Source organism: Natator depressus, chromosome 12, assembly GCF_965152275.1.
Source record: "Natator depressus isolate rNatDep1 chromosome 12, rNatDep2.hap1, whole genome shotgun sequence".
Lineage (NCBI taxonomy): Eukaryota > Metazoa > Chordata > Testudines > Cheloniidae > Natator > Natator depressus.
The window spans coordinates 22,328,535-22,355,713 of record NC_134245.1 but is presented as its reverse complement, the minus strand read 5'-3'; the positions used below and the strand labels follow the sequence as shown (position 1 = coordinate 22,355,713).

The following is a 27,179-nucleotide window of genomic DNA, read 5'->3' as shown; positions in this document are numbered from 1 at the left end:
CTGTACCTGTTCTGCAGTTAAACAGAGGATTTTGCTTGGCATTGCTGTCATCTGAGTACCTTTCCTCAGCTGAGTATTTTAAAGAAGAAAGAACATAGACAGAGAGAAAACCATCAATTTTAGAGTGAGGGCAAGGGAAGAGGAGAGCAGAAAAGAGGAGTGAGGAAGTCCACAATGGAAGGGGCAAAGTTAATTAGTTGGAAATCTACAAAACTACCAGCTGTTCAATAATAGTATTAAACTATAAGTTACTAATGGCCATGCATTGCCCTTTATTCACCTTCATAGTAGCCACTGGTGGGGTAAGCTCCTTGCTGCAGATGATGGATATTTGTAAGTTCTTTGTGTCACTTAATGTGCCTGAGCCTACAGTCTTAGGTAAAAGTAGTCCTTACTCACGTGTTGTCCCATGGTCTTAAATGGTACATAGGCTTTTTGCTGGATCTCTTCACAGGGTGAAGTTCGTTCACAGCGAATACCAATTACTTAGAGGACTTTATTAGATTGCAGACCCAACTGTGTACTGTTGCATGGAGTGGGGTCTGACTGCTGTGCAGCGATTCAGCTAAACAAGGAAGTTAGAATAAGTCATAGTGCGTTCAGCAGCATATTTCTGGCAATGCTGTTCAAATTGGTGAAAAAGGGGATGGAAGCTTAATTAGCACTTAAATAGTGCATAAGCTGTGTGCTGACAATCTACAATATATGGAAGTGAAATGAACTGAGAAACTTAGAGATAACTGGATTGAAATTAAAACATCTTTCAGTTTGAGTCAGATGCACAGCAAGGGTTCTGATCCAAAGCCCGTTGAAGCCAAGGGAAATCTTTCCATCAATTTCAATGAGCTGTGACTCAGGCCCCTGGTGAATAGGCATGTTTAAACACCACTGACAGATCCTAGTCTAGGATGATAGTACACAGTATCACACATAATACAGAATCTGTAAAATGTATCAACTATCAGTAACCAACTACTGGGTGAAACAAAGAATGAATTTGTCCATTTTCTGTTCCAGGCACCTCTCCCTCAGAAGAACTCCTAAATGCTACATGGTTAAGTCAACAAACAGATGCCCTTCTGGTTAAGCACATTTCTTTCATAGTCTCCGCAACCACATGTATGTAGAATGCACACTATCAGGTAGGCTGCACATCTGAAAACCTGAATATGAGATTTTCAAGGCTGTAGCAAAATGGGAACCTGATAAAGTGGATAATTCACTCCAGCCTGGTCAGCCTTGAAACAAAATCAAGCCTTTTCTCTGTTCAGCATAATTGATGGGGGACCAATTTTAATTGGTAAATTGTAATTTTGATCATCCTGGTTAATTCTCCACCCCTTGTTTTTCATCTTCTTGTTTCCTCTTCACCTGCTATCTGTGCAGTCACTGGTCTCCTGCTGGCTCTTGCACTCAGAGCATATGTTCTAAAATCCTGCAAACAGTCATATGACATACACCTTTGCTGAATGCCCTGAGCACTTCCTTAGCTGCTGTTGTTGTTTCATTCAGAAATTGTCGTGTTTCCACTGTGTGTTGTATGGAGGGAAAAGTGTGATATCAAAAGGTCTTTTCTAGCCATAATATTCTAACGAATTAGTTCCTAGCTCTGCTTTATATAATTATGGTCAGTTATACTTTTGAAAGCCAGGAACAGTCCTCTATTTGATCCAGGAAGGCCTAAAGGAAATCTGTGTTTTTCAAGTCTGATTTGGTAGCACAGAAAATATTGCAATACTGCTAAATCCAGATGGTCTGACACACTGAAACACAAGTTATGGACTCATTACAACATCTGATCCTTATCTTTGCTCACAATACCTATTAAAACAATTTGCTATTCATATATCTATTTCATTTCCATCCTTTGTGATCACCAAACATCATGTGTCTGTGGTAATTGAGTTTATTAATCTTTTATCACATACAGTCTTGCTTGCCAAAACATATCTGCTGTGTATGTGGATCAATCCTATAAAGTCCCATGTATAAGGGATATTCTGCTTGGGCATAGTTTAGGCTTTCAATATAAAAACAGACTGAACAAATAAGCAATGCATATTAGTTGGCAAATAGGCCACAGCTGACTTAACACAGAATCATTATTATCTTTAATATTACTACCTTAAGGAAATTGGGCTTTAAAAATAAAAATCTGGATCCTCAGACATCTACTGTATATTGGAGTTTTTCTGTTAGATTTTAAATGTATCTATCTTAAGTATTTCTAAGATCCTGATCACCCTGGTATCTAAGCTTTAAATTCATCAAGGTACTTAGGAACATGCCTAATTTTAGGCTGTTAGTACACCCACGGAAATCAGTGAGACTGCTCACATGCTTAAAATTAGGCACCTGCCTAAGAACCTTGCCTATCTGGCAGATAGCTCTGTTTTAAAATGATACCAAACCAGAAAAATGCAATGACTATGTTTAAAACAAACATTATAGACAGGCATTTCACATTGTGTGCTAGCCTTTCTAAGACTTGATTCTCTGCATTCTCTTATTAATGTGGTAAATTGGTCAGTAGAACTCTTTTTTTTTTAATTCCCCATTGGACTGGCATAGAAATATTTTATTTGATTTTCATTGGATTGTAGTTGATTTCATTGTTATATTATTGAGAAGAATGATTACAATCTCAAAGGATTCTGCATGCTGTCTGCACGCTAACCATGTGAATCTGTCAAGATGTAGAGGCTAGGAACAGCCTCAAAGAGTCATCACTTCCTGCAAGGGCTTTCTTGAATCAGTTCAGAGGAACTCTACATTTGATTGCCTTTTTTGTATTGCAGTTTAGTGGGAAATTACACAATGGGTAATAAGCATACTAGGTAAAAGGAAACATGCACTGGACACTCCTAATTCTATGCAGTATGGTTGTGGTATATAGTAACATTATTTTTGTTTAAAAGGAGTAACGCAAAAGCACAATTCTATACAAATTCATATGTATCAATTATAAGCTAACCACTAGTATGAAGAAAAACACCATTATTTTCCATTGTTGCTTATATTACAAAAAAGTTATTTTAACAAATAATTTGAATTTTCTGTCTACAACTGAAGATGTTTTCCAAAAAAAATTAATTTCTGTATCTCCCAGATCAAAAGTATTGTAGTCTATAGAAAAGTAATTAAGCGTGCACTATTCGCACTGAAAAAAGTCTGTGTTATAATTTTATTTTTTTAGAGTACAGAATAACATAAATCAAAAAAAGCAATAGTCTACCTTGTGTTTTGACTACTTTGACCCTCTTCAACCCCTGCCAATTTTTATCTCATTTTTGTTTAACTTTGTACATCAGAGTTTAATTTTAAAGCTGGTCCAGAAGACAGTGATGTATAGGTTACATCAAGTATAGCTTAAATTACCCTCTCCCCAGTGATTTGAAGTTGAGGGGAGGGTCTTACTCTAGCAGCAGGGTGGGAAGGAGAAATGGTCAGAACTTGCCCTTTGAACCTGGCCACCCTCAACAAGAGAAACATTTCTGCCAGAACATCATTATTGATTTTATTATATTTTAAGATCTCCTAAAACTGTTGGTGAAGTTTTCCATATATTAATTTTTGACACGTGCATATAAAAACAGAAATATGGATTAAACACAAACTATAAATTTAGACAATACTCTCCAATAAACTTAGAACCCTGCACCTATAGGTTTCCACTTCAGCTGACCATTCCTAGCAGCTTGTCACTGAAAATAAATTTTACCCCTTTGACAAGCCTAACCATGAATATTAGTCCTCAAATGCAACTTTGCAGTTTTGCTTATTTGATTTTTTTCTCCTGCAGCAAAAGGAGATAAAAATATATTAGTAAAATATTTAAGGTCTGATTCTGCCACTTTACTCTTGTGAACAGACCCATTGAAACCAGTGGGAATCTCTAAATAACTCTCACAAGACTTGGCCCTTAATCTCAGTGCCTATTGCTGTTTTTTCTCAGTCCACTAAGAACAAGTCTCCCGTGAAATGTTACATGTACCCAGCAAACTTATGAACCCACTGCTGCCACAGAAAACTCACACTGATGGGTAGCTATGAAAACTCTCCATCCAATTATATACCACAGAGTTATGTATGTGTTTTTATGTAGTAGAATAAAAACCACAAGAAGAGCTCTACAACAGACCACAAAATGGGTTTGGCACCTGTGCCTCTTAGGAGTCTAAGTTTCAGAATTCTGTTATCACATGACCTGCTGACCCAGGAATAGCAAAACTGACCTTGTCTTACACACAGAAGTCTATTGCTATGACTCCCCTGAGAGCACAAACCAGCTGCAAACTGCTGCAATGATTAACCCTTATGTGTTGTAGATGTAACATCAAGTCATGGTAATAAAGCTTTCACTGCATAACAGATCTCCTGCTTTGTAAATTGTTGCTCTTATCAGCTGCACTCTAGGATGTTATCCCTTTTCTGTGAAGCATGACTGCTGTGTTGTTCACTGGAAAGGCTACTAGATCTATAAAGTCTGTGATATTTATTCCATTGCTAGGGAGGGTAACATACAGGCTATACTCTGTTTAAAATAAAAATGCAATGCATTTTTCCATTGTCCTTTTCTGTATGTGTCAGAAAAACAAAATAACATGAAATAGCTACATGTATGAAATGTACTGCATTAATTAAAATTCAGAATTCCTACAGTATATTTGAATATAGGAATGCACGATTTTCTACAGCAGATTATAGCATTGCTACATCAAGTCCAGTATCTTGCTTCTGGCAGTAGTTTATACTTATAGCTTCATAAAAATGGAAACTCTTCAACCTACACTGCACATGGACAATTATGGAATACAGTACGTGGAAGGAAACACAATTCCTTCCAGCCACTGCAGTAATCAGTATAAATGTTGAAACTTACAGTTTGATTATCCCCTATCTTAAATTCAGATATTGGGCCTGATCCTGCATTCCTTATCCATTCAAACTTGCAGTGAAGTCAGTGGGAATTTTGAATATGCAATGAATGCAAGATCAGGATCAGTGTTCCTTCCAGGATTGAGTTAAGGTATAGGCACTATGTATCTATGCCTAAGGCCCTTGCTCCTGGAGTCATGTGATAAGCTCAGAATCTTAGCTGCTTTTGTGGGGAGGAGGGGAGCTGGGGGAATGAAAGTCTCTAGCCTTCATGGCTGTGAAAGAAAAGCTTGAGAAGTTGACCTGACAGTAACCAATGCCATGAAATCTGCCTCAGTCCACAAAGAGCCAGAAGCACTGTCTCTCAGAGATGTGAACTGCCCCATGCATCACAGTGGGTGAGATCCACGGCTCTGGAGGGCCTCTCTGACCGGACCCCAGCAGAAGAGTCTGCATATAGCACAATAAGAAGATAGGGGGCCTGTCTCAGCCATCCATGGAGATGCACTCCACTGCTTGAGAAGGTACATTGGGAGGGTGACCTTGCTGTTACTCCTTCCTCTCTGTAGGGAGGGGAGCCCCTGCTGCTGCTCCAAAACTGTGTATGTGTTGAGGTGCAAGGTCATGCCTTTATAGGACACATCCCCCTACAACACAAAGGTAGGGGTCAGGTCAAAGGGGAGGGCTCTGTCATGTGGAGTTCCTAAGCCCCCAAATAGCCTTAATCCAGCTCTGATTGTAATATTATCCAGACTCTCTTTTTAATTCAGTCACAGGAATGTTCTTCTGTTTATAACAAAACCATATGGCTGAGTATTTTTCTTCTGAATGAAATAATTTAAATTAAAACACTTATTGATTGTTGCAGCCAATCAGCTTCTCTTTCCAGCAATCATTACCTTGCATTTCATTATCTCCAGTTAGAAATCAGGGGGCTGAATTTATCTAGGGTGTAATGCTATTGACCTCAATTTCATCCTTGGTGTAAACAAGCACAGCTCTAGTAAAGTCAATAGAATCAGAGTTCATTTTGGCCCCACGGCTTCAAAGGGATACCGGGCGTTCACAGTTGGCCCCACAAGTGTTTGGGGTTGTTTTTTTTATAGAAATAAGCTTCTGTAAAACATAAGACCAACATGAGGATCATTTTTAAACTTCTGGTTTAAACAGCCTTTAAAAAAACAAACAAACAAAACACCAAATCAACATTCCCCTTCAGCATAAACAGTAGACAAGTAAACTAGATTAAAAAATAAATCTTTGCTCTTATAATCTAAGGTATTATTAACAACATACAGAGAGGAATTCCAATTTTTAAAATATGTTCCTTTAATGGTTTTTGCACAATTCATTTGTGCAACAGACTAAATCCACATGGTGAATCTACAGAGGGTGGAAAGGTACCTGAGGGAACTTTGCACTTAAAAAATCATTTATCTGTTTACTTTAGAAATAAAAATTAGGACTGATAAGCATGTGGATAAAAGAACATGGTAAAGGTCATTGCCCCCAGATCTGAACATGGTGTGTTCCCCCCAATCCGGTACAGAAGAGGGAGTCCATCACATCTAGGACACCACATCTGTGTAAAGAAACATGCACACAGGCCCAGTGGAAATAAAGTAGTCATGAACAAAATCAGGCTGGAAATTAGAAGATGATTTCTAACCATCAGAGGGGTGAGGTTCTGGAACAGTCTCCCAGTAGGAGTTGTGGGGGCAAACAACTGTATTAGTTTTAAGAGAGAGATGGACATATTGATGAGTGCAATTGTATAAAAGGGTTGCTTGTGAGGGTAGGGGACAGGGTTCAACAGCCCTGGGGCTTGCCTCTAGTTTACATCTCATGTTACTAAAGCGCATGCTTCAGTTTCAGCTGGACACTGGCAGGTGACAGGAAGTAATTCCACTTCCCTTCAATGTATTTTGGGAGGTTTTCTTAATCTCCTTCTTCTGAAGCATCAGGGTTGGTCACGGCTGGAGATGGAACATCGGGGGGGTGGGGAGGGGGCAGGGGTCTGAGGTGGCACCAAGCATTCTCTCTTTCAGGTGCTTGGCTGGCTGGTTCTTGCTCCCATGCTCAGGGTCTAATTGATTGCCACATGTAGGATCGGGAAGGAATTTTCCCCCAGATCAGCTTGGCAGTGACCTTGGTGGGGTTTCACCTTCCTCTACAGCATATGCCAGGATTATGTGGGTATATCTCACCTAAAAGTTTCTCTGCCATTGTGGGGGCCTCAGGCACTAGTGCTCCTCAATCCCTCCTATTCTCCGTCTGTGGCACATACCGTCTAGTGGCCTCTGGGTCTCATTTGCTTTGGTCTAATTTTGGTTGTTGGGTTTAGTGTGCAGATGCTGGGTGATGTTGGTGCCTGTGACATATAGGAGGTCAGACTAGACAATCTAGTGTTCTCTTCTGCCCTTAAACTCTATGATTGTAACTCTCTCCCACCTCCCCGCAGGAACTGGATTGGTTCTTAAAAGAGGGGAGGAAGAAACGGAAACAATCTGGAAGATCAGGATAGCTCCACTTTCCCCTTTCCTCCCCCGAGCAACAGGTACAGCTCGTCTGCTCCTCCCCTCTCCCCGTCTGTAACACCTGGGCTGGGAGGGGGACAGGAATCCCCGCTGCAGTCCACCTCCCTTCAGGCCTGGGAGAGGAGGCTGAAGAACCCTGGGAGTTTCAGGAAGAGTGGAGGTGAGAACAGATGTGGAGGCAGAAACTATAGGAGGCTGGAGTGGGGCAGCATAGATGGGGGCAGGCAGATGTGATGTCGCTTTCATTTCTGTAGACCAATGGTTTTCAACCTGTGATCCACGAACCCCTGCTGGTCTGCGGACTATGTCTAAGATTTCCAAAGGGGTCCGCACCTCCACTTGAAATTTTTTACGAGTCTGCAAACGAAAAATGGTTGAAAACCACTGCTGTAGACACTGATAGAACCTGCCTTCTCATACCACTTCTATCATTGTCTCCCACCACCACCCAAAACCCTGTGGGAAATCCACAAAAGCTAATGCTACTTGATGCTGCATGTACTTTTGCATGCCCTCCTCCATGCACTGGCCTCCCTCCCCTGCCCTGAAGGTTCCCACCAGCTGAGGAAATTAAGCACAAGGAGGGTCCATTGGACCCACACTGCCCTGGAGCCAGAGGACATTAAAAGCCGCAGAACAGGACTGGAGGGACAGGGTCTCAGTACAAATGGTCCTGGCCGCCTGCATGCTGGGGAGAGCTACACAGCTTGGGGGGGCGGGAGAGGGAGATGCTCCTCAGGGGAACAAACTCTACCCTCCACCGCCTGACAGAACAATTTGGGGGCAACTTACCAGCTGGAAGCTGATTGAAGTTTCTCGATGTCTGTCCAAGTCCCCAGTCATGGGATACTCTCCAGAAGGGGGCAATCCTTCCCTGCAGCATTTGAGTTATATTGCCCATTATCTGTGGTGCTCCCTAGCAGACAGTCATGGGTAGCAACTAACTCCTAGTAGTGGGGGTAGTCTTGCAGTGAGGCCCATTCTGACAGCTTAGCTAGCACCGCTCCTTACAGTAAAGAGCTACCTTCTGCAAACTGCATATAACCCAGAGTAAAGGGCAGAGCAGCACACATCCAGGAGAGCAGATTCCTCACCACATTCCTGCTGCACAGAGGAGCATGCAGCCATGGCTGCTACGCTCCTTAATGGGGTGCTGTATAGCACTGCTTGTGTGCTGGTCCCACTCAGTGAGCTGGTGCAGAGCGGGTGGGGCCATGGCTCTTCCCTTTTCCCACCCCTCCACAACCCATTTGTGGTGGATTGCAGCTACGGAAGTGCAGAGCCGGAGCTGCCTCTGCCCCCACCCAGCACAGTTGTGATTGGTCTTTTTCAATGGCTGTGCAATGAGTTGCTTGTGTTCTCCTTGCTCTGTGTGTCCCCATACAGACCAGCCACATTCTGGTTCAATGATGAATTATGGTTAGCAAACGCCTCAATTCTACCACCCTTCGTGTACTGACAAGCATTAATCCACATAAGTAGTCCCATAAATTAGTACTAGTGGGCTGGCAGAATCAGTCCCAAAATGTTCAAAATGCAGGGTGGCACCATTAGCAAAGATAGCATTTTCTTACTGGCATTGCAGATTACTAATTTAATTCTTCTCTACTCAATATACACAACTCCCATTAAGATCAGTCCAGAAGCTCTCATTGCCTTGATACACAGAAGGCAGCAAAAAGAGAGTACAAAAGGGTGGAAAGACTCTCAAAGCAGCAGAAGTCAATGCCAATGCATACTCCAACCCAGCTGTCCACAGAGGCCCTGCTCTCTGAACTCCATACAGCCAGGAAGCAAGAATTAGGCAGCACGTTCCCCTTCCAACCAGTTAGTGGAAATCCCAGTGAAAATTAGTGATGCTCCAAGCTGTACAATCTTCCCCTCCTCCCTCATTCTGCCTTCCAAAGACATGAGACACGTACTGTAGCACAGCTCCTGGAGAAGCCAGGAAGGAGGAGGCCCATGGAGCTGTGTGGAGAGACAGGCCTCCTTAGTGATGCTTGATTTACCTGCAGATCCAGCTTTCCAAGCTCCGCAGATTTTAAGAGTTTCCTTTGTCTCTTCTCTGGGACCCAACCTCCTCTCTATCATATTTCCAAGGCACCTATCACCTTCCTATCTAAGTGCCCAGGTGAAAGAATGCAGGAAAAAATCTTGGCTGAGGGTTTTTTTCCCTCTCCTGTGGGTTTTCTGTGGGAGGGGAGCATTTAGTCCACTAACTCCCATTAATATCTAATCTCCACTATTAATGGGAGTTGCATATGAAAAGGAAGAGGACTGACTTTTAAATTCATTAAATAAAGCACATTTTTAAAATCATTTGTTTATTTAAAAAAAAATTCTAGTGATGAAAATACAAGACTTTTATGCTTAGACATTAGCTGTAGTGATAAAAACAAACTTGCAAATTATTGCAGAGGAAGATTTGCGTCCTTAGAATACATATTCCAGCCTCCATACTGATATATGTAATGCAGGGTTATCTTTGTAAGGCTTCTCTTCCAAAATATATTTTCTCCTCATAAGAGGCATTCCTTTTAACTCCCATTGGGGACTTTCTTATAAATGAGGAACTGGATCTCAAGGGACTGGCCTGGTTAGAAAAGTGTGTTATTAAAAAAAAATACATAGTAGACTACTAAGCAATATAATTAGCTTATTTCTTTAGCTTTTTATCTTTAAAAAATGTATAGCCAAATTTTAATTAAGCATATTCTCTGGATGTTTGAGTTGTATAAGAATAAGAAAATCTACTATTTGCTATGTTTTAGAGGGATTAATTGTATCCATTAGGGTTCTCATTCTGATCTCAGATATGCAGGCAGGTATCACCATTTTTCTTGCAAAAGCAACTACTGTGTCTTACACAAGATGCATAGTGATATGCAGCCACCTATCAGAGGTCCGAATCTGCACCTTAGGGGTGCCTTCTCATCTCCATGTGTAGGAATTTACACATATAACTCCTGTTGATGCTAATCTTCTTGCATGGGAATGAGCACATGTCCCCTATTTCAAAACTGGTTAAAATGCCAGGTTCAAAATATTATTGATAATGACAATAAATGTTAATTTACAGGTGTGTATGCTTGAAAACCTCTTGATGCTGTCACAGAAGATAATTTAAAAATATAACTACATTTTTTAAAAAGAAGATATGGTGACAAGAAAGTCAGGGCCTGATTCTTGAGAGGCAGCTTTGTCTAGTGATTTCTAGTGGGTTCTCTTCTTGACTTTCTGTGCAACCTTAGCAAAGTCATTTAACAGTCTGTGCCTCAGTTTCCCCATCTCTTCAATGGGATAACACTTGCCTTTGTAAAGTGCTTTGAGGTTCTCAGATTTCACATGCTCTAAGTACAAAGTATTATTGAGTATGTTTATATTACTCTGTTATATACTTGGGTTAATAGATTCAGTTATTTATATGTTCCTGTTCCACCTAAGGCTCCTAAAATTTTGAAGGAGGTGCAACTGTGTTTATTTTATCTTCTCAAAGCTTAGCTAATGTCATCTGCTGGATACAGCCCTAAACATTTGAAGCTAATGAATTTAAGAAAAGTGTGAGCATATTTTGGTTTTTAGGTCTCTGCCTCTAAAATAATTCCTCCTGGTAACATTAACAATAGTATATAAAAACATCTCTGTGAAAGAATCTAGAGTTGAACAATTATGGAGCAGATGCATCCACTCTGAACAAAATGACCTCTTCTTCAAGTTACAAAACATTAAAGGTTAAAGAACGTTTGAACTGAAGTTAATACTTTTAAAAATTAGAAAAATTGCCATTCTTTCAAGACCTGACCAAGAAGTGTGGGAAACTAGAAGAGGACATTTAGGCACATACATTCATAATTTAAAACAACTTTTATTATGGAGGGGTTGAAAGTACTTTGCTTTTTCTGGGTTAATTCAAAACTAGGAATGAACTTTTCTTTAGAGATTAAATGAGATTTGATGGGAATAAATACTCAAAGAAGGGAACCTGCTCTAAAGCTGGTTAATTGCAATTTTTAAGTCACATTTCTTTCTCTCTAGTGTGTACAGATGACAGGAGTCTAAAGAGAGCAAATCAATGATAGTGTCAGATTTTCTTCGTTCCCACATTACATCTGACCTGGATGGTGCATGCTCTAGTCACTAGTAACAGAGAAAATAGAACGATCAGTCCTGCTTTATCACTACTCTTCACCTTAATGAGGACAAACAAAAACTTACAGAAATGGTCTGCCCGGTTCTGGAGATGCTGCTGCTATCCTTAAACCAAGCCTGTAAGAGATGTAACAAAGGCCAATTATAACACTTCCAAAGGAAATGTGGTGAGAAGTGTTCTTAGGTGATAAATCCAGGTATAATGTCTGTAGATTGCAGATAAATGAATTATGTATTACTTGTAGTATAGCAGCTCAGAGAGGCCCAAAAGAGAGCAGGGCCCCATTGTGCTAGGTACTGAATAAACACAGAGAGAGAGGTACATTCCCTGCCCTAAAGAACTTTCCGTGTAGCCAGACAAGACACATAGTGTGACAGGGGAAAGGGAAGCAGAGAGGTGAAATGACTTGCCCAAGGCCACACAGATCAGTGTTAGAGCCGAGAAATGATCCCACCTGTCCTGATTTCCAGCCTACATCCCTAGCCACGGAGGTCATAGGGCCTCTCTGGATTAGGTTGCCCATATAGGAGCATGCTCACCTAGAAATTAAAAATGAATCGATAGAGCCTAGGTTCTTCCCCATTCCCCCCGACAACTCTTCTATTGGGAGACTAACAAGTCTCATCTATACTCAGTCGTTCCCAGGATGAGTTAAGGCAGCTGCCAGTCATTCCTAAACCAGTGGTGGGAGAACCCTGGCTGACATTCATCCCAGCCTGAGAGCCCAGGGGTTTGGTTCAACGGTTACGGTAAATTTCCTCCCCAGGCTCAAGTGGGAAATGATACTTTAGCAGCTACCCAGCTGGGCAAAGCCAAGACTCCACCCTGTTTGCGGATGACTATTCAGCTTTGACTGAGTAAAGACTGCGAGATCGGACCTTAGCATGTAAGAAAAGTTCCTGGCAAATGCTCCCAGGTCGCATGCCTTTAAAGTTCCTTCCTGGTCAGGATTAAGTGGTGTGCTGGGGGCCTCTAATGTGTAAAGGGACAGATTTGTCAGGAGAGAGAAGACAAAAACACGGGAGAAAATGTTTCATACTAATTCATGAATTTCATACTAATGCAGCAAAGCCAGAATATATTCACTTGCTAGCCTAAGCACTATTCTCTAATAACAATCGCAAACTAATTCCAGGATATAAAAAATCCAGGTGGTTGATCTCCACAGCAAAGTTTACAAAAGGAAAACTTGCCCACATCAAATGTCTCAGTTCTCTACTTTAAATGTATCCAGTTTTACTTTTCAGGGTTCTTATAATCTTGCAAGAGGAAGATATACGTGGATCAAAGGTATATGTGCGAAGTTTACCCTTATTATTAAAAACTGGATGGACATGTATGTCTGTAATGAATTGAATCCGTGCAACTAGCATTGGTTTGGATCCTGTCTCCTATGAAAAAACTTAATTTGGGAGGATATGTAAATAATACTGTAAAAGGAGCCCTGCAGACAGCCCGCGTAGCTGTCTAGTTTGCAGGAATCCCTTTGCAGCCTTTACTTGCAGTTTTGTGGATAGGTGCAAAATAAAATTGCAAGGAGTCGCTTAGGACTCACTACTCCAATGGATTTGATATTAGGACCGAATTAAATCACAAAGAAAGACGGGCTTGTCAGCAAACCCTCAGGCCCTTGCTGTCTGATTAATAGGGAACCGTAGACAATTTATTCATTGCTTTATGCGAACACCTTCGCATCAGGTTGTGTTTTACAGGATTAAGCAACAGAACTGGGATTTCCCTGGGTGTTTTAAATCCGGCCGTGTCCCGAGAAAGAATGGGTCTGTTTAAGGGCTGTCCTTAGGAGGCAGGAGGAGATCCTGGAATTACTCAGTGCACCTAATTTCTTCCCTTTTTTCTAAACTTTTTCCTCCACTACCTCCCTTTCAAACACTCCAGTGGCTACTTCCCTTCAGATTCAGACTACTGGCCAGGAGCTGACCCTACTTGCTGATTGAGAGCCTGTGAGGTGCCCAGCTTCACTCAATCATTTCAGTTAACCAGGAGAGCTATTTTCTGGAGTGCAGAGTTTCTGTAGATCAGCCAGAGCTACCAATTTAAAAGTCTCTACGACAGCAAATGCTTGTGTGACTTTAGTAGCATTAAACTACCGCAGGGGCTGAGTGAAAATGAGCTTTAGAAGTGGCAGAGCTCTCATTGCCAATGGGTGACTGATTCTGATACACAAATACACACACAGCCAGCAAGGTTGTGTCCCCCAATTCTACCTGCAATGCTAAGGTCTCGGTTGGAATGACGGGTTCTAACTGCTTCTACAGAATTTGTATTCAGTGATCGGTGGGGGTTCGTGTCAGATAAACACAAGATCTACTGTAAGGTGACTATAGGGAATTTTATTTGAGCCAGGCTACAACTGGCAAGTCTGATTCTTTGCTTGTCTTGATATAGCATGGATGAGAGCTGTTATGTGCCATGCCTGCTGCCACACCCAAGCACGACGGGGTTGACGCTTTTGCTTCTGCGATTCACGTCATACCACTAACATGTCTTGAATATGCGTCTTATTTGTAACTATACTTTGGGGAGGGGGAATCCCAACTCTCAGCGGAAGGTGCATATGGAACTCCTGTACTGTAAGCTGCAGGTCACTGATAGGATGGGTTATGTCTGTATTTAGGAGTCATTGAGATCGGTGGTGTCATTGATGCGGGGACCCTTTAATCCATGGATTACTGAGAGGTCAGGCTAAAGCGGTTTCTTAGTCTCATATGAATGTATTTGCAAGGGGCTTTCACGTGATCATTGACACCGAAGCATGTGTCCTATCTTTAAAACTTTCTCTCCGGTCTGTACCATCCAGGTACTGTACTCCTCATACAACCCGCAATAAATCCTTATCAAAGGATAGCTATTGGGCAGGTCCAAAAAGCACAATTTACGAGGCAATATGTCATCTGTATGTGTCTGACATGCCCAGTGGCAGTGTGCCATGTATGGCCTCATGGCCTGCACAATTTCATTGCTGAGAACAAAGCCATTTTTGAGGTGCAGAATGCAAAACCAAGGTTCGGAACCACAACGCTCGCACTGAGGAGTGAGTCTCATGCCGAGCCAGGTCCCAGGCTCCGAGAAGAGGTGGTTTCTAATGGAAACGCGACCAGACCCTCACTGTAAGTCACCAGGGGGCGCCCCTCAGATTGTAACACCTCTGGTGCACGTAGGACGGGTGCATTCGAGGGGGCATCATGTTCCGCAGACTTAACTGTAATAATGATCGTATTTGAATATTGTATTGGCTACCTTAGATATGACTAATTTGTAATACAGAAATCGGTGTCCTTTGCCTGTGCCCTGGGGGAAACTGAGCCCATCTCCTCTTGTACAGCGAATGCTGATTGGTGGCAGAGACAAGATCCTTTGCGATATTTTTTTCATTTGGCTATCCCGTAACTTAGCAATGCCATCCTTGTGTCTTTCAGCGCTGTATCATAAGCCAGTTAAGGACATTTTGTCAGATCATAATTCTTTTTTAGAAATTGACAACTATTTTTAAAAAAATACATACGATCATCTCAATCTGATTTTTATGTGCAAATAACAAAAAGTTCTGACAGACGATTGACTTTTTTTTTGACGACTGACTATCTCCCACGTAGTCAAAACAGAAAGAAAGATTTTGTTATGGTTTACGCTTTGTCGAGCACCAACCTCAAGATTACTTATTTTTTTAATTAAGAAGGGAAAGGTGAATCTTTGCACTGCAAAATTTTTAGTGTCTTAAATCACAGGCGTTTTATTCTGTGGTTAGTGTCGTTCTGTAAAGAGCAATTTGTATTACCTGTGCAATGAAAACTTTCAGGTAATGCAAGAAATAAAAGGGAAGTACTTTCCTGCTCTCCCCTCCCCGCCCCCATCCTTCAAATGCCCTTTCAAACTAATCAGCTGCAGGATCACTGCCAGTCTATACAAAGGCGTTCCCAAACCTTGTATAGGTAAAATTAACTAAACCCCTTCTGCTAACACAATAGCTTTTGTTGTCACATATGGTCAAGTTCCAAGATCTGTAACTATTTTTCATAAAAAGATTGTTCTACTGCCCAAGTGAATGCATTACGCTACAGTAGCTCTGAATGGTATTGCTTATTTTCTTCAAAGCAACGGCCAGTTGTTTCTTCGGAGACCTTAGATCCTTTTGAGCAAAAAAGTTCTAATTCAACGAGACTGAACTGCGACGATGGATCTTGTTTTAATACACCAAAAAGTACAGCCCCTAGTACACGTTTAGCTGGGTCGGGGGGGGGTCAGATTAGGTCAGAGCGACACTCGGTCTTCTAGCAACACAGTTTGAGAGAGGGAAGCTGGATGGGTGGGAGGGGGGAGGATTAGGGCTGCACCCCTGATGAAATTTGCCCCCGAATTAATTCCATGAGCCCATTTCTGCAGGGGCTCCCGCTCCGTGCAGTCCAAGGGACAAATCTGCTTTCCTTGGTTGAAATGTATCATTAACTGAGAGCAGCCCTCTAAACACGCCCACGGCTCCCAACTTTTCTCTGGGGAAAGGCAAGGCTGCAGCAGCCGCACAGCAGGGTCAGGAAAGGGAAACTTGTCTTGGAGCCTAAACTTAATTCATGGACTTGTTTGACTCAGTGTGTGAAGAACGATTTTGCGCCGCTTTACTGTCATGACTGACGTTAAGGGTTGGGACAAAACCTCTAAAAGAATCTGCTTGTGGGACTCCACTTGTGGGAGACCAAAGAGGGACGAGATCAACGCAGTGTCCCCTCTGCAGGAGGAATCGCTGCTACAGTTTTTAAAGACGATGGGAGGGATTTTGTGAACTCTCTGTTGAAGTAATACTGCCTTGAAAGCTCTAGCAAGACTTATTCGCCCCCAAGATTCAATGCAATAATCTGGAGATAAAAGGTGTCACTTTTAAATGCGCGCCTGCATGCCCTCTTGGTGAAAATCGCTCAGGGGGCATGTGTATAAACAGCACAGAGAGATGCTAGAGTGAAATTTAGGAAACTGGAACTCAGTCAGTGTACTAAAGCTAGCTACCTCTTTTGTTAGATCGCGGGGATCGTGCTAGTAAAGGTTAAAAATGCTACTGGAGTTTGCTTGCAACTCCTCAGTGTTTCTACACCAAAGTTTCTCACAGTGGCTTTTAGATATATGTTAAAAGTCTTGGGGTCGGGAATTATTGTCAGCTTCCTATGGAGGCAAAGTGTTTTACAAAATATTAGCTGGGGGTTAGAAGGAATAGTTCAAATCATTAGGGTTATGACATTCTCCTATTTTCCTATCAGATGCACTCCCCCAAATGCCCAATTCTGATCAAAGTAGCATTAACATCCAAACTCTGATTTTTTGAGGCTTATTAATGTCATAACTGTAAAAGTCCTTTGGAGAATTTACAGACAAAACATCTGGTTCGTTAAAGCAAAGCTACTGAACTAAGAAAAACAAACTTGGCTGCTGTGTAAATTCAGATACCAAAACAATTTACATTCAAGCAAAGATTTTAGCCCAAAGGAAAACTTTTATTCATGTGTATTCGGGAAGGTTTGGGAATTCACAGACATTTTTAAAGAATTGTGTTCTAATAAAGTTGTGTAGATTTCACCAAATTTCTTCAATCTCGTCTCAGATTTATTACTGCAGTTATAATTATTACTACCAATGTTTTGCTTTTACAGAAATGGAGTATTGTTTTTGATGGTGGAATTTTTTAAAATCAAATTTGTCAGATAGGTATTAATCTATTATAATTCTGATGTATATATTTCTCCTTTGTTCTTAGCCAGTAGAAAACAAGGTACTTTCTGCACACTTTTTACATTTCGATAATGGGTCACAAAGCTTTTAAAATATATGTTCATTCTCTCTTGAAAAACAGAAAACGATGACATATGACAATTGCACGTATTATGTTGTTTGTTTCAAACGAGCTATGAGAACTTTCAAAGTTAACAATAGGCAGTTTAATGCTGCTACTGCAAATAGATCTTTCTGAATATGTGCTTCCAATGTAATAAGTGCATCTTTTACATTAACCAAGATCTGGAAGAGATAGCTCGATCTTGTTTAGATAGCTTATTCCTTCTTTGGGGGCTTCTATAAGATAGCAGTAATTAGTCAAAGATGAGTATACTAAGAACTGAAATAGTCTTATGCTGCTCTTTCACAACAAACTTATTTTCTTCTATCTTCTTTACTTCTTCAAGGTACCTTAGCAAATTTTTCTCTCTCACTCACCCTCCAGCGATAACAGTGCCTCGGTTCTTTTGCATGATAAGAACTAGTTCCTAAGATTCCCTATTTATGGTGTTTTTGTGTTTCATTAACTCTGTTCACATATTGATTTACCACTACTTCTAGCCTTTCAAGAGGCCCAAACGTTAATGTGGAACTCTTCTTAGATGCTTTAATTCACTGCTAATGACATTCAACTTGGGAAGACCAGGTCAGTTAGGGTTAGTTCTTTTGCCTTCACTGAAGAGGATGAAGACACCAGAATTAACCAGATATTAGCAAGTTTGGACTGAATGGAAAGTAGCCAAAGAGCAAGCAGGTCACACATCGTGTGTGAACCTCCTGAAAAGCAATCAACCAGTAATAAAAATCAATCTCTGAAAGGAGTTACACCTATACTTAACCACACACCTCTGCATGCCTTACTTATAATGAACGAGTGGCTAAACAGCAGTACTTTGCTTAAAAAAGAAAAAAGGTATAAGGAAATTTTTCTTCATCAGTTTAATACACTTTAATATTGATCTTCATTTGTTGTTAACCTCATTAATAGTTAAATTCAGTGGAGTCTTTGTCGGTTCAGTGTCGTACCTGCTTTTTTTTTTTCTTTTTCTTTTTTTAATGTTGGTTTTAACAGGTTGGCTTCTTAGTAAATTTGTTACACTATGCTGCAGGAAAATGAAATGAATGGTGAAAATATACAGCCAAAGAAGGCCATCAAATTGTGGACACTGTTGAACTATAAAACATTCTTAATACATGTGGAGTCCAGAAGGGATGGCTGTCTAATTATGGAACTTTTCTTATAAATAATATGTATCTTGTTTTAAAACTGCCGGTAAAAGCAAGCTTAGGGCTGAGTCTTATGTGCTGAGTCTTTGTGGTTATAGCCTGTACAGTCATCGATTTTATGCATTATGTTTGTAAATGTTACACTTAATAAAATTACGGGTTCTGATCTTCTGTAATAGACTGTGACCCCCAAAAGAAGCTAATGCACTTTACAGAATCTGCATTTTAGTCTGTAATTTGTCTGATGGAGAGTTAAATAGATTTTTTCTTCCTTTAAAAACATTCCAAACAGTTAACACATCAAATTGTTCTACAACTTGCTGGTTGTTTGGGCACTTTATACTGTACATACATATTATATATGGGGAGGGAGAGAGAGAGCGAGCGAGAGAGAGTGTGTTACTGTTTCTAATTCAATTGGGAAAAGCCCACCAATTACTGTTTACAGAAAGTTTAGCTTCTCACGTTAAAAAGGGCTGATCTCAAAACGGTGCATTATTACTAGATTACTACTCTCATAAATTTTTGTTGACCCTTCTAAAAACAAGATGAATGTTTTAATGTGTAGTTATGGTTTTCTTACAAATGTCTCCCTTAGTGATATCGTTAAACTGCTGTTGCAATCTGTTGGCATATCCCAAGCATTTATCTATGTATACATGAATGAAAGCTGCTCTTTGATATCTACTTGCCACAAAATTAATAATTGCATGCCTGTGTCTATATATATAAACTGCAATAGGAAAAATATCAGCACATACATGAATCTAGACGAAGTCTATATAGTTGAAGAAAGTAAGGGTAACTGCGAACTTGCAGAACCGCAATGCATAAAAACACCTTTTAACCCTTTCCCCTTGTATAAGCCTTCTTTAAATCGTTGATCCAGCCTCCAGTGTCCGATGCCATGCACGGTGTAGTGAAAGCAATAAGGTTATATTGGAGTATGCATGTGGTGAAAGACGAGCAGACCTGGGGAAAAAAAACTCCTTGGATTTGCAGAAAATAATAATTGGCTGGTGTAGAACCTTGCTTAGGAAGCTCTGGAGCTAACTAATAGAAAATCAACATATTTTCTGGCTTGAAATAAGTATCTTGCTCCCCCACATCTAGAAATAGTATGTAAATGACTTAAATAATTGTACACATCCTTACTACTTGTATTTTACTGTACTTTTCTAGCATATTTTAATCCATATCTTAAGTAGTTCTCATCTTGATTTTTGTTTTAACCAGTAATATAGTCAGTTTTATGTTTCCCTTTAATTCAGCAGTGACTGTGAAAGTTTGTCTTAGCATCTCATGTTCCAAAACTAAGTGAAATACTCCATGCTGTACAGTGTCTGTTGCAGAACTTCATCGGTCTAGGCTAGCAGTCTTTTAAAACTGCAGTTTATACATTACTCAATATCTGTGTTTTATTTGATACAGATTTAGCGGTTTCCCCTGAAGAAATCGAGACTGCAGCTGGTCCTGACACGCTGATCCTGTCCATTCCTCCAGTCCCTCTCCACTGCCTTTGGCAATTATGTATCCTTTAGGATTACGCTAAATTATTTAGGTTCTCTATTTCCCAGTTTGTATGTAAAGGGAGAGGAGGGGAAAAGGAAGAATGAGTTATTAATTAAAGCCTAGTCCGTTATGTTTTCCGAGCCTGTCTAACATTTGTAAATACTTGTGCTGCGGCTGATCCCCTCCTTCCTGGTTAAGTTGTTTAGTATGTTAGGTATTTGTATTGAATCACAGTCTATGTTATGTCTGATGTGTTGTCGTTGCAATGTGCAGTCAGAGTGACACTGATGGATACGCCAATGGTTAGACGGACAGATGTTAGGGCGGATCTAACGGCATGCAATGCCATAGCAGCAGGGGGGTGGGGGTGGGGGGGGGAGAGCGGGCGAGAGAGAGAGACTGGGCTAAAAACATCCCGATTCAGTGAAAGTCGCTTATTTCTGGTGCAAACAACGCAGCCAGCCAGACACACACACACACACACGATTTTTGGAGGGGAGGGGGCGGGTAACGTTTCAGTTGTAGTCTCTTAAGCAGATCTGATCGTTGCTTCTGTGGTCAGACACTATAACTGTGAGAAGAAACCAGCAAATATCAATGAAATGGAACGGAGCGAATTTGGCAGCACAAGCGGCATTTGACAACTCACCATTTTCTTGTTTGCAAGAAATGTTTCGTTTTCCCCCAACAGTAGCAATTTCCCGGGGACTTTAGGCGATTGCGATATTTTTTTTTCATCCTAAAGATCGGCTTTAAAAAAAAAATCTAATAATACAAAAAAGCCCCCCCAAAACTTCTCCACCCTTTTATGTAAAGTATTTGAATTTCCTGCAACTTGAAAAGAGAAGCAACAGCAAAGGGACGTCAAGTCGGCTTTACAAGATGAGAAGACGCAACAACATCTGCACTTAGTAAGGTATTTGGAATTATCCCAGATCTTGAAGAATGGGGGCGAGTGGAGATTTTCTGATCTTACCGTAAAAGTGAGATCATCCTTTTCCCCCTCCCCCTGTGAAAAAAAAAAGAGAGAGAGAGAGAGGAGGAAAATTATTTGCTACTGGTGTTTGCTTCACTTCTCTTAAGTAAAGAAGGCATCTTGGGACTCAGACGATTGTCTGTGATTTGCTGTAGCTGTCATTAAATATCTATCAGCCACACAAAGAAAGGAGGGGGGAGAGCAATTGGCAGCCACGAAGGTGTTTGGCAATCGCGTCTGATCCATGTTCGTAAAGCACTTGAAACACCGTTAGAGTCCATCCCCTCTTTTCTGATGTACATTATTGCAACCCAGGAATACACAATCAAACTCGCACCGCATCGATTCGCCAGCGCTCGCTAAACCCAGGATTTCACCAATGAACTTGGACCTCCCCCGCCCCCCGCAAAAAAGTAATCTTCAAAGGAGAGTTTGTGAGTGAGAGTGTGCGTGTGCGTGTGTGTGTGGCGGGAGGGGGGGATTTTTGCAAGCAAGTGCTGCCCAGTCTCCCCAGCGAAGGCGTCTCGGGGCACTGCAAAGATTGAAAGAATAGAACCCTAGGCAGCATCACCATCTCCCCGACCCTCCAGCCGGAGCTACTTCGCGAGACGTGCACAGACAGCGACGGAGAGGTGCAAAGTGGAGTTGCTCGCTGCTTGGGCTCCAGCAAGGTGTGCGCTGTGCAAGCCGGGGCGCTGGAGGTGCGTTTGCTGCGGCAGCAGCAGCCGGCCAGCTCCCCAGACCCGGGGCACGCCGGTAAGTTGGGAAGGAAGGAGGGAGGAGAAGAGGAGGAAGGAAGGGGTGGGTGGGGTTGTTGATGTGTTGTATTTTTTCAATGCACCGGGGAGGGAGGATCAAACAATGCTCCAGGCTGCCCGGAAAGGGGGTGGGGGAGTTTGTTTAAAAAGAAAAGCAAAAAGATCCCCAAAGCATCACTACGCCCTGAGAGGGTCCGGAGTCGTTCCCCCCCGCCCTGCTCAGTGTCACTGCCGGGTAGCTGGGCTGCTCGGGCCGGAGTCACGCCGGGCTGGCTGGCTCCCCTCTCCCCCCCATGACTGATTTGCTGTCACCGTGCAGGGAGCGGACCTGCCCTGGCACATCAGGCCTTTATGGAGAGAGGGTTCAGGTGCTTAGGTGGGTGGCAGCCGGGGGAGGGGCAGGGGGCAAGTGCACTGGGGCCCCCAGCTCGGGGCTCCCCGACAGCCCCCGGAACTGGGCTGACCTGGGAGCAGAGGGGTCCCAGCGCACACGATGTACCGGGGCCCTACATTTCTCTCGGCGGGCCTGGGGGTGGCTGGGACGTGGGCAGAGACGGGTGGCGTCTTCCTGGGCCGTGGTGGGCAGCTGCGGGGGCAGGAGATGGGTGCCCCTGGCTGCAAGGGGCAGCTGTGGCAGCAGGGGAGGAGACGTGAGGGCCTCGGGGAGGGGTGGGGGGGTCCCCTGGTTACACGCTGGGCTGGAGCGAGTCCCCTGGCTGTGGCGGGGGACCCCCGGAAGGTGGGAGGGGGGTGCCTGGCTACAGGCAGCGTGGATCCCCTTGACGATGGCGGGCAAAGTTGGGAGGGGTCCAGCCTGTGGCCACAACGAGGGGTCCCCCCCCGGCAGTCGGAGGGGGGAGGGGATCCGGGGGTCCCCCCCGGGTGTTGCAGGGGGGAGGGGATCCGGGGGTCCCCCGGCAGCCCGTCCCTCTAGCGGCGCCTGCGGCGCGCTGCGCAAAGAGTTAAGGCGCGGGCCGGGGGGAGCGCGGTGCCCCGCTCCCGCTCCCGCTCCGCAGACTAGTTGGAGTGACACTGCGATCATCTCGTTTCCCTTCAAGCTTTGCCTGTTGCCGCCGCCGCCGCCGCCGCTCCAGCGCCGAGCCGGGAGCCGGAGCCAGGGGCGCCGCCTGAAGCTCTGCCGACTCCCGCCAGCGACCCCCCCCTTCTTTATGCCGTGATCTCCGCGCCCGGCCAGGCACCGGGCGTGCGGGGCGGGGCGGACGGCGGGCGCTCCCCGGCCCTCCTGCGCGCACCCCTCGTCGGGGGGCTTCCCCGCCGCCGGCCTCTGGGGCGATTTGTCAAACTTCCCCCTCCGCCTGCCCGCCCGCCCCCCCCCTGCGTGCCGCCGCCGCCGCCGCATGCACAGCCGCAACACCCCCCAGCCCGCCCGCCGAGCCTGGGGCCGCTCACCGGATCTCCGGGGCTGAAGCAACTCTGCCCACCCCCGCCCCGAGGCAGCCCACCCCCTCCTGGCACCCGCGGCGGCCGCAGGAGCTCAGCATGCCGAGGAGGAAGCAGCAAGCGCCCCGGCGCGCAGCAGGTACGAGCGCTGCCTTCCCAGGCGGTTTGTTTCTCCCCTCTCCGCCTCTGTCTCTTTCATAACCGCTCTCCGGCGGGCAGAGCGAGTTGGGTTTGCTCTGAGCTCCCAGGGACTGGCCGTTGCACGCCTTGGATTTTGCAGAGTAAACTTGGTCAGGCAGACACATCACTGTGGCTTTTTTTTCTCCTTTGGGGCTGGGGGGTTGGGCATGATGGTCTTTTTTTCCTACTTTTGGTTTATTCCCAGCTCCCCCAATCCCCTTCCCCCCCCCCCTCCTATTCCTCTGTTTTGGGGACAACACTTTGTGAAAACGAGGGATATAATAGATGTGTATGTTGAAAAGATGTGTGTGGCTGTAGGGGTGGAGGAAAAGAGAGGTAAATGTTGCTCATTTCCAATCCCTGCTTTGGCACTCACTTTGATTTTCTCCCCTTCCTTCCCTATACAGTCTCCATCCCCTTCTTTCAACACACTCACAAGCAGTTTGTGAAAGCCATTGATAATTTCTTTGTAAACAGCTAGTGTATGTATGTACTTATGTATGTATGTGTGGTAAGTGGCACAAAGTGATATTACAGGCTTGCAATGTTACTTGAAGATCAAACCATAGACAAGAATCCTTTATCCAAGTTTATCTTTATCTCTCTTCCCCTTGTACTGCACTGGAGACACCTCCACTGGACCAACAGATCCGCCTAGTTGGTCACTTTCTTTGGCAATCTCCTCCCTTAATCTTATTGATTTTTTTTTTCCATTTATGAAACCAAGCTGGGGAGCTGCAAAGGAAACCAATGCAAAGGGTGTGTTATCCGATAACTAGCTCTTTTTTTTTTTTCCTTTTAAGAAATTCTTTTCTGGGCTTTTGCCCTTGTGGATTTTGTTCTGTTTCTTTATGCCTTGAATGTCAACTCCTCTTAAACTTGAGTAGCATTTTGTGGAAAAACCAAATTTGGGGTGGAGCAAAACCCAATAAAAACATTATTTTACAATAATGGAGGTATGTGGGGTGGAAAAAGGTTTTCTTGGCCTGTTGCCATCCTTGATTTGATGGCTGATTGATCGCCTGTCATCTGGCTGCCTTTGATCTATTCATTCCCAATAAACATCAATAAATCACTTGCCATAGTAACGCCAGACTCAGTGACGTCATATATGGCCTGTCAACTCTCTGTCAGTGCAACTTCAGGGACTTTGGGTTAGTTTTGTGACATAATCACTTGGACATGCATTTTGATATTGATGATCCTTATACTGAATGGGTAGAGATATAGTCTCTCTCTTCATTAGGAAGGGTTAGCTATTTTGGGGACCAATAATTTAAGTGTAGACTGAAGCACTCATGGTGCATTCTTTAGGAGGGACCCATATATATTCATGAATTGTAGTAGTTTTCCAAGTGGTTTAATTAGTCCATTCAGCATTACCTACTAAAACTTAAATAAAGTAATCTTGCTACTTATGACAGCATTGTCAGAAGAAATGCTTTAAAAAATCTGCCAGTGCACTTAGAAATATGAGAACCTTTCAAAGTGGCATGATTTGAACTTAGTAAGCAGCAAGCAACACAATGAATAACATAAAATATATGGAACTTTATGTACATTTCCTCACCACCTTAAGTATACTTAAGTTTAACATACTTGTTTTGTAATAGAAGAAACTATACTTGTTCACAGTAGATTTTGTAGTCTTAGTCTACATACTGACATTTGGAAAGTTTGGAACGTTTTAAAGTGCAATAGTAATATACTCTAACAAACATTTTATTTAAATAATACACTTTAATATGTTGAATTTCAGGTTAGTGCCATCAAATAATGACACTTGTAAAATGGATTCAAAACTTTGTCCTTCGACGTAATTTGAAAAGTCTAGGCTGTAAACGTAATTCAGTTTTTGAAGAACTTGGTTTTCAGAAAAGTTGGGTATAATCTTCAAAGAGGTGAGCTATAGTTTGGACTTTAAGACTCTAGGAGAATCTTTCTCTGGTGAACTCACACATTTTCAAGTACTCTGTCTTTCTGTTTTTGGTTTAAGTGAACTAGTCATGATGTATGATATATCTTTTACATTTAGTAAAAGTGTAATCTTTACATTTGTAGCTTTTGGGGGTTGCCACATAAAACATAAATTATTATGACAATTGCCTCCTGCTAAATGCTGTTTTATTAATCAGACTGGAAATGTTATTTTTTCTATTAGCAGCATAGGCAAAAGTATTTTTTACACTTTTTAAAAACAGCTAAGAAATAGCAGGTTAGTTAAGAAATATTCATTACAAAAACTTGACTGCAGGACTAATAGGAGATGGAAGAATGGTTTTACTCTATCAAAATGACCCGTCAAAACGACTTTGTTTCATATTTGATTTAATTGTCTCTCTCCTGACAGGCACATTCATCAATAGCTTAATGGTCAATCAGAAGTTGGCAGAGTGAGTGCTTTCATTCTTTCCCATACACTAGCTTTGGCTTTACTTTATCAAAATGCCTCTGCCTAATGGATATGGGGGATGTAGAATGACTGAAGGGCTACTTATTTAAGAAGAGTGGGGGGAAAAACACCAAAAACATTTATGCTGTTGATAAGTGCATGAAGATAAATAAGTGTGCTGTGTGAGGGTTTTTTTTTTATTATGAGGCACAAGAAACTTCTCATTTTTTCCCTTCTTTTTGGCTTCACAGCTGCAAGTTATAAGGTTCATGACTGCTTTTGTGGCATTCTGAAAGTGATGACAAATTGATTGCTTTGTACCGGTGGACCAAAAATAAATAAATTTTAAAAAGGACTGGAAGGATGGGGGGAATTAAAGATGTCTGCTGATTGGTAACTCAGGAAATCCAGTCCCCAGCAACCTTGAGAATACTCTAGATTTTTTTTCTCTCCAAACTGAAAGGTCCGCTCAGCCATAAAAAAAGAAAAGTTGTTTTGCCAGCTTCATTAGTGTTCACCTAATTAGCTGTAAACCTGATGGATTCCTGACAGCTTTAATGATTGGAGATGACAAGCTCCACGCAGTGTCATCCAGCAGAATTAGGTTTGCAGCTAGTTTGATGTAATCAAGTTGATATTACACAGTCCTGGTTGCCTTTAGTTGTGCATTAACTCAATTTTCTGCTGCAGGTGACAAATGGGCTTTGGTACCTGGATAATCATGTCATAGGAATTAGGGCCCTTTTAATGGTCTGGAGTAGAATAACAACAACAAAGAACTCTCAGCAGCACAGAGCTTGCAGACATAACAGACAGGTGCACAAATTCTTTATGTCTAGCCCAAGTGTTAACACCACACTGTAGAAGACTAAAGCTGTCTCTAAGAATCAAGAATCCATAAAAATGAAAATTTCAGTTTGTTTGCTTTAAGACTGATGAATATCGTGGATAAATTAGGGGGGAAATGTCAGAGGATCATAGTTTTTTAACTACACTTGTTAATGTAAGGGAAAGATCTAAATTACAGTTGCTGTTCCAGTGACTTTTGCCATTTAAGTTAGAAGGAAGAAAAACACTTATTAGTTAAAGGCTACTGTCTAGGAGAGCTGAGAAATACTATACTAATGGAGGCCAGTCTGGTTCATGCAAACAATAATTATCTATCTTTAAATTATAGCTTTTTATTTTATTATTATTATTTTTTACAAACACATCTATTTAAAAGATCAAGACAATGTGGTTATAGTTCTCATTGACTGAAAAGACTTAATACACATTCTGTATACATTCTATTCTCACTCTTTAAAAGGACTGGAAACTGTAATGGTTTGTTGGAAACTCATTTACGTTCTTTTTTATTGAATGAAACAATTACTGGTTTCAGGCCCAGACA

General features: G+C 42.4%; 1 protein-coding gene across 1 annotated transcript in view; it reads left to right on the top strand.

Annotated features, from left to right (window-relative positions):
* Positions 1-23,274: 23,274 nt before the first annotated feature.
* TSHZ3 (teashirt zinc finger homeobox 3) overlaps positions 23,275-27,179 on the top strand; it is a 69,380-nt gene continuing 65,475 nt past the window's right edge. The window contains exon 1 of the mRNA XM_074969160.1: positions 23,275-23,353. Within this exon, the coding sequence (XP_074825261.1) occupies positions 23,314-23,353 (40 nt within the window). The 5' untranslated portion in view covers positions 23,275-23,313. The remainder of the gene's footprint in view (positions 23,354-27,179) is intronic.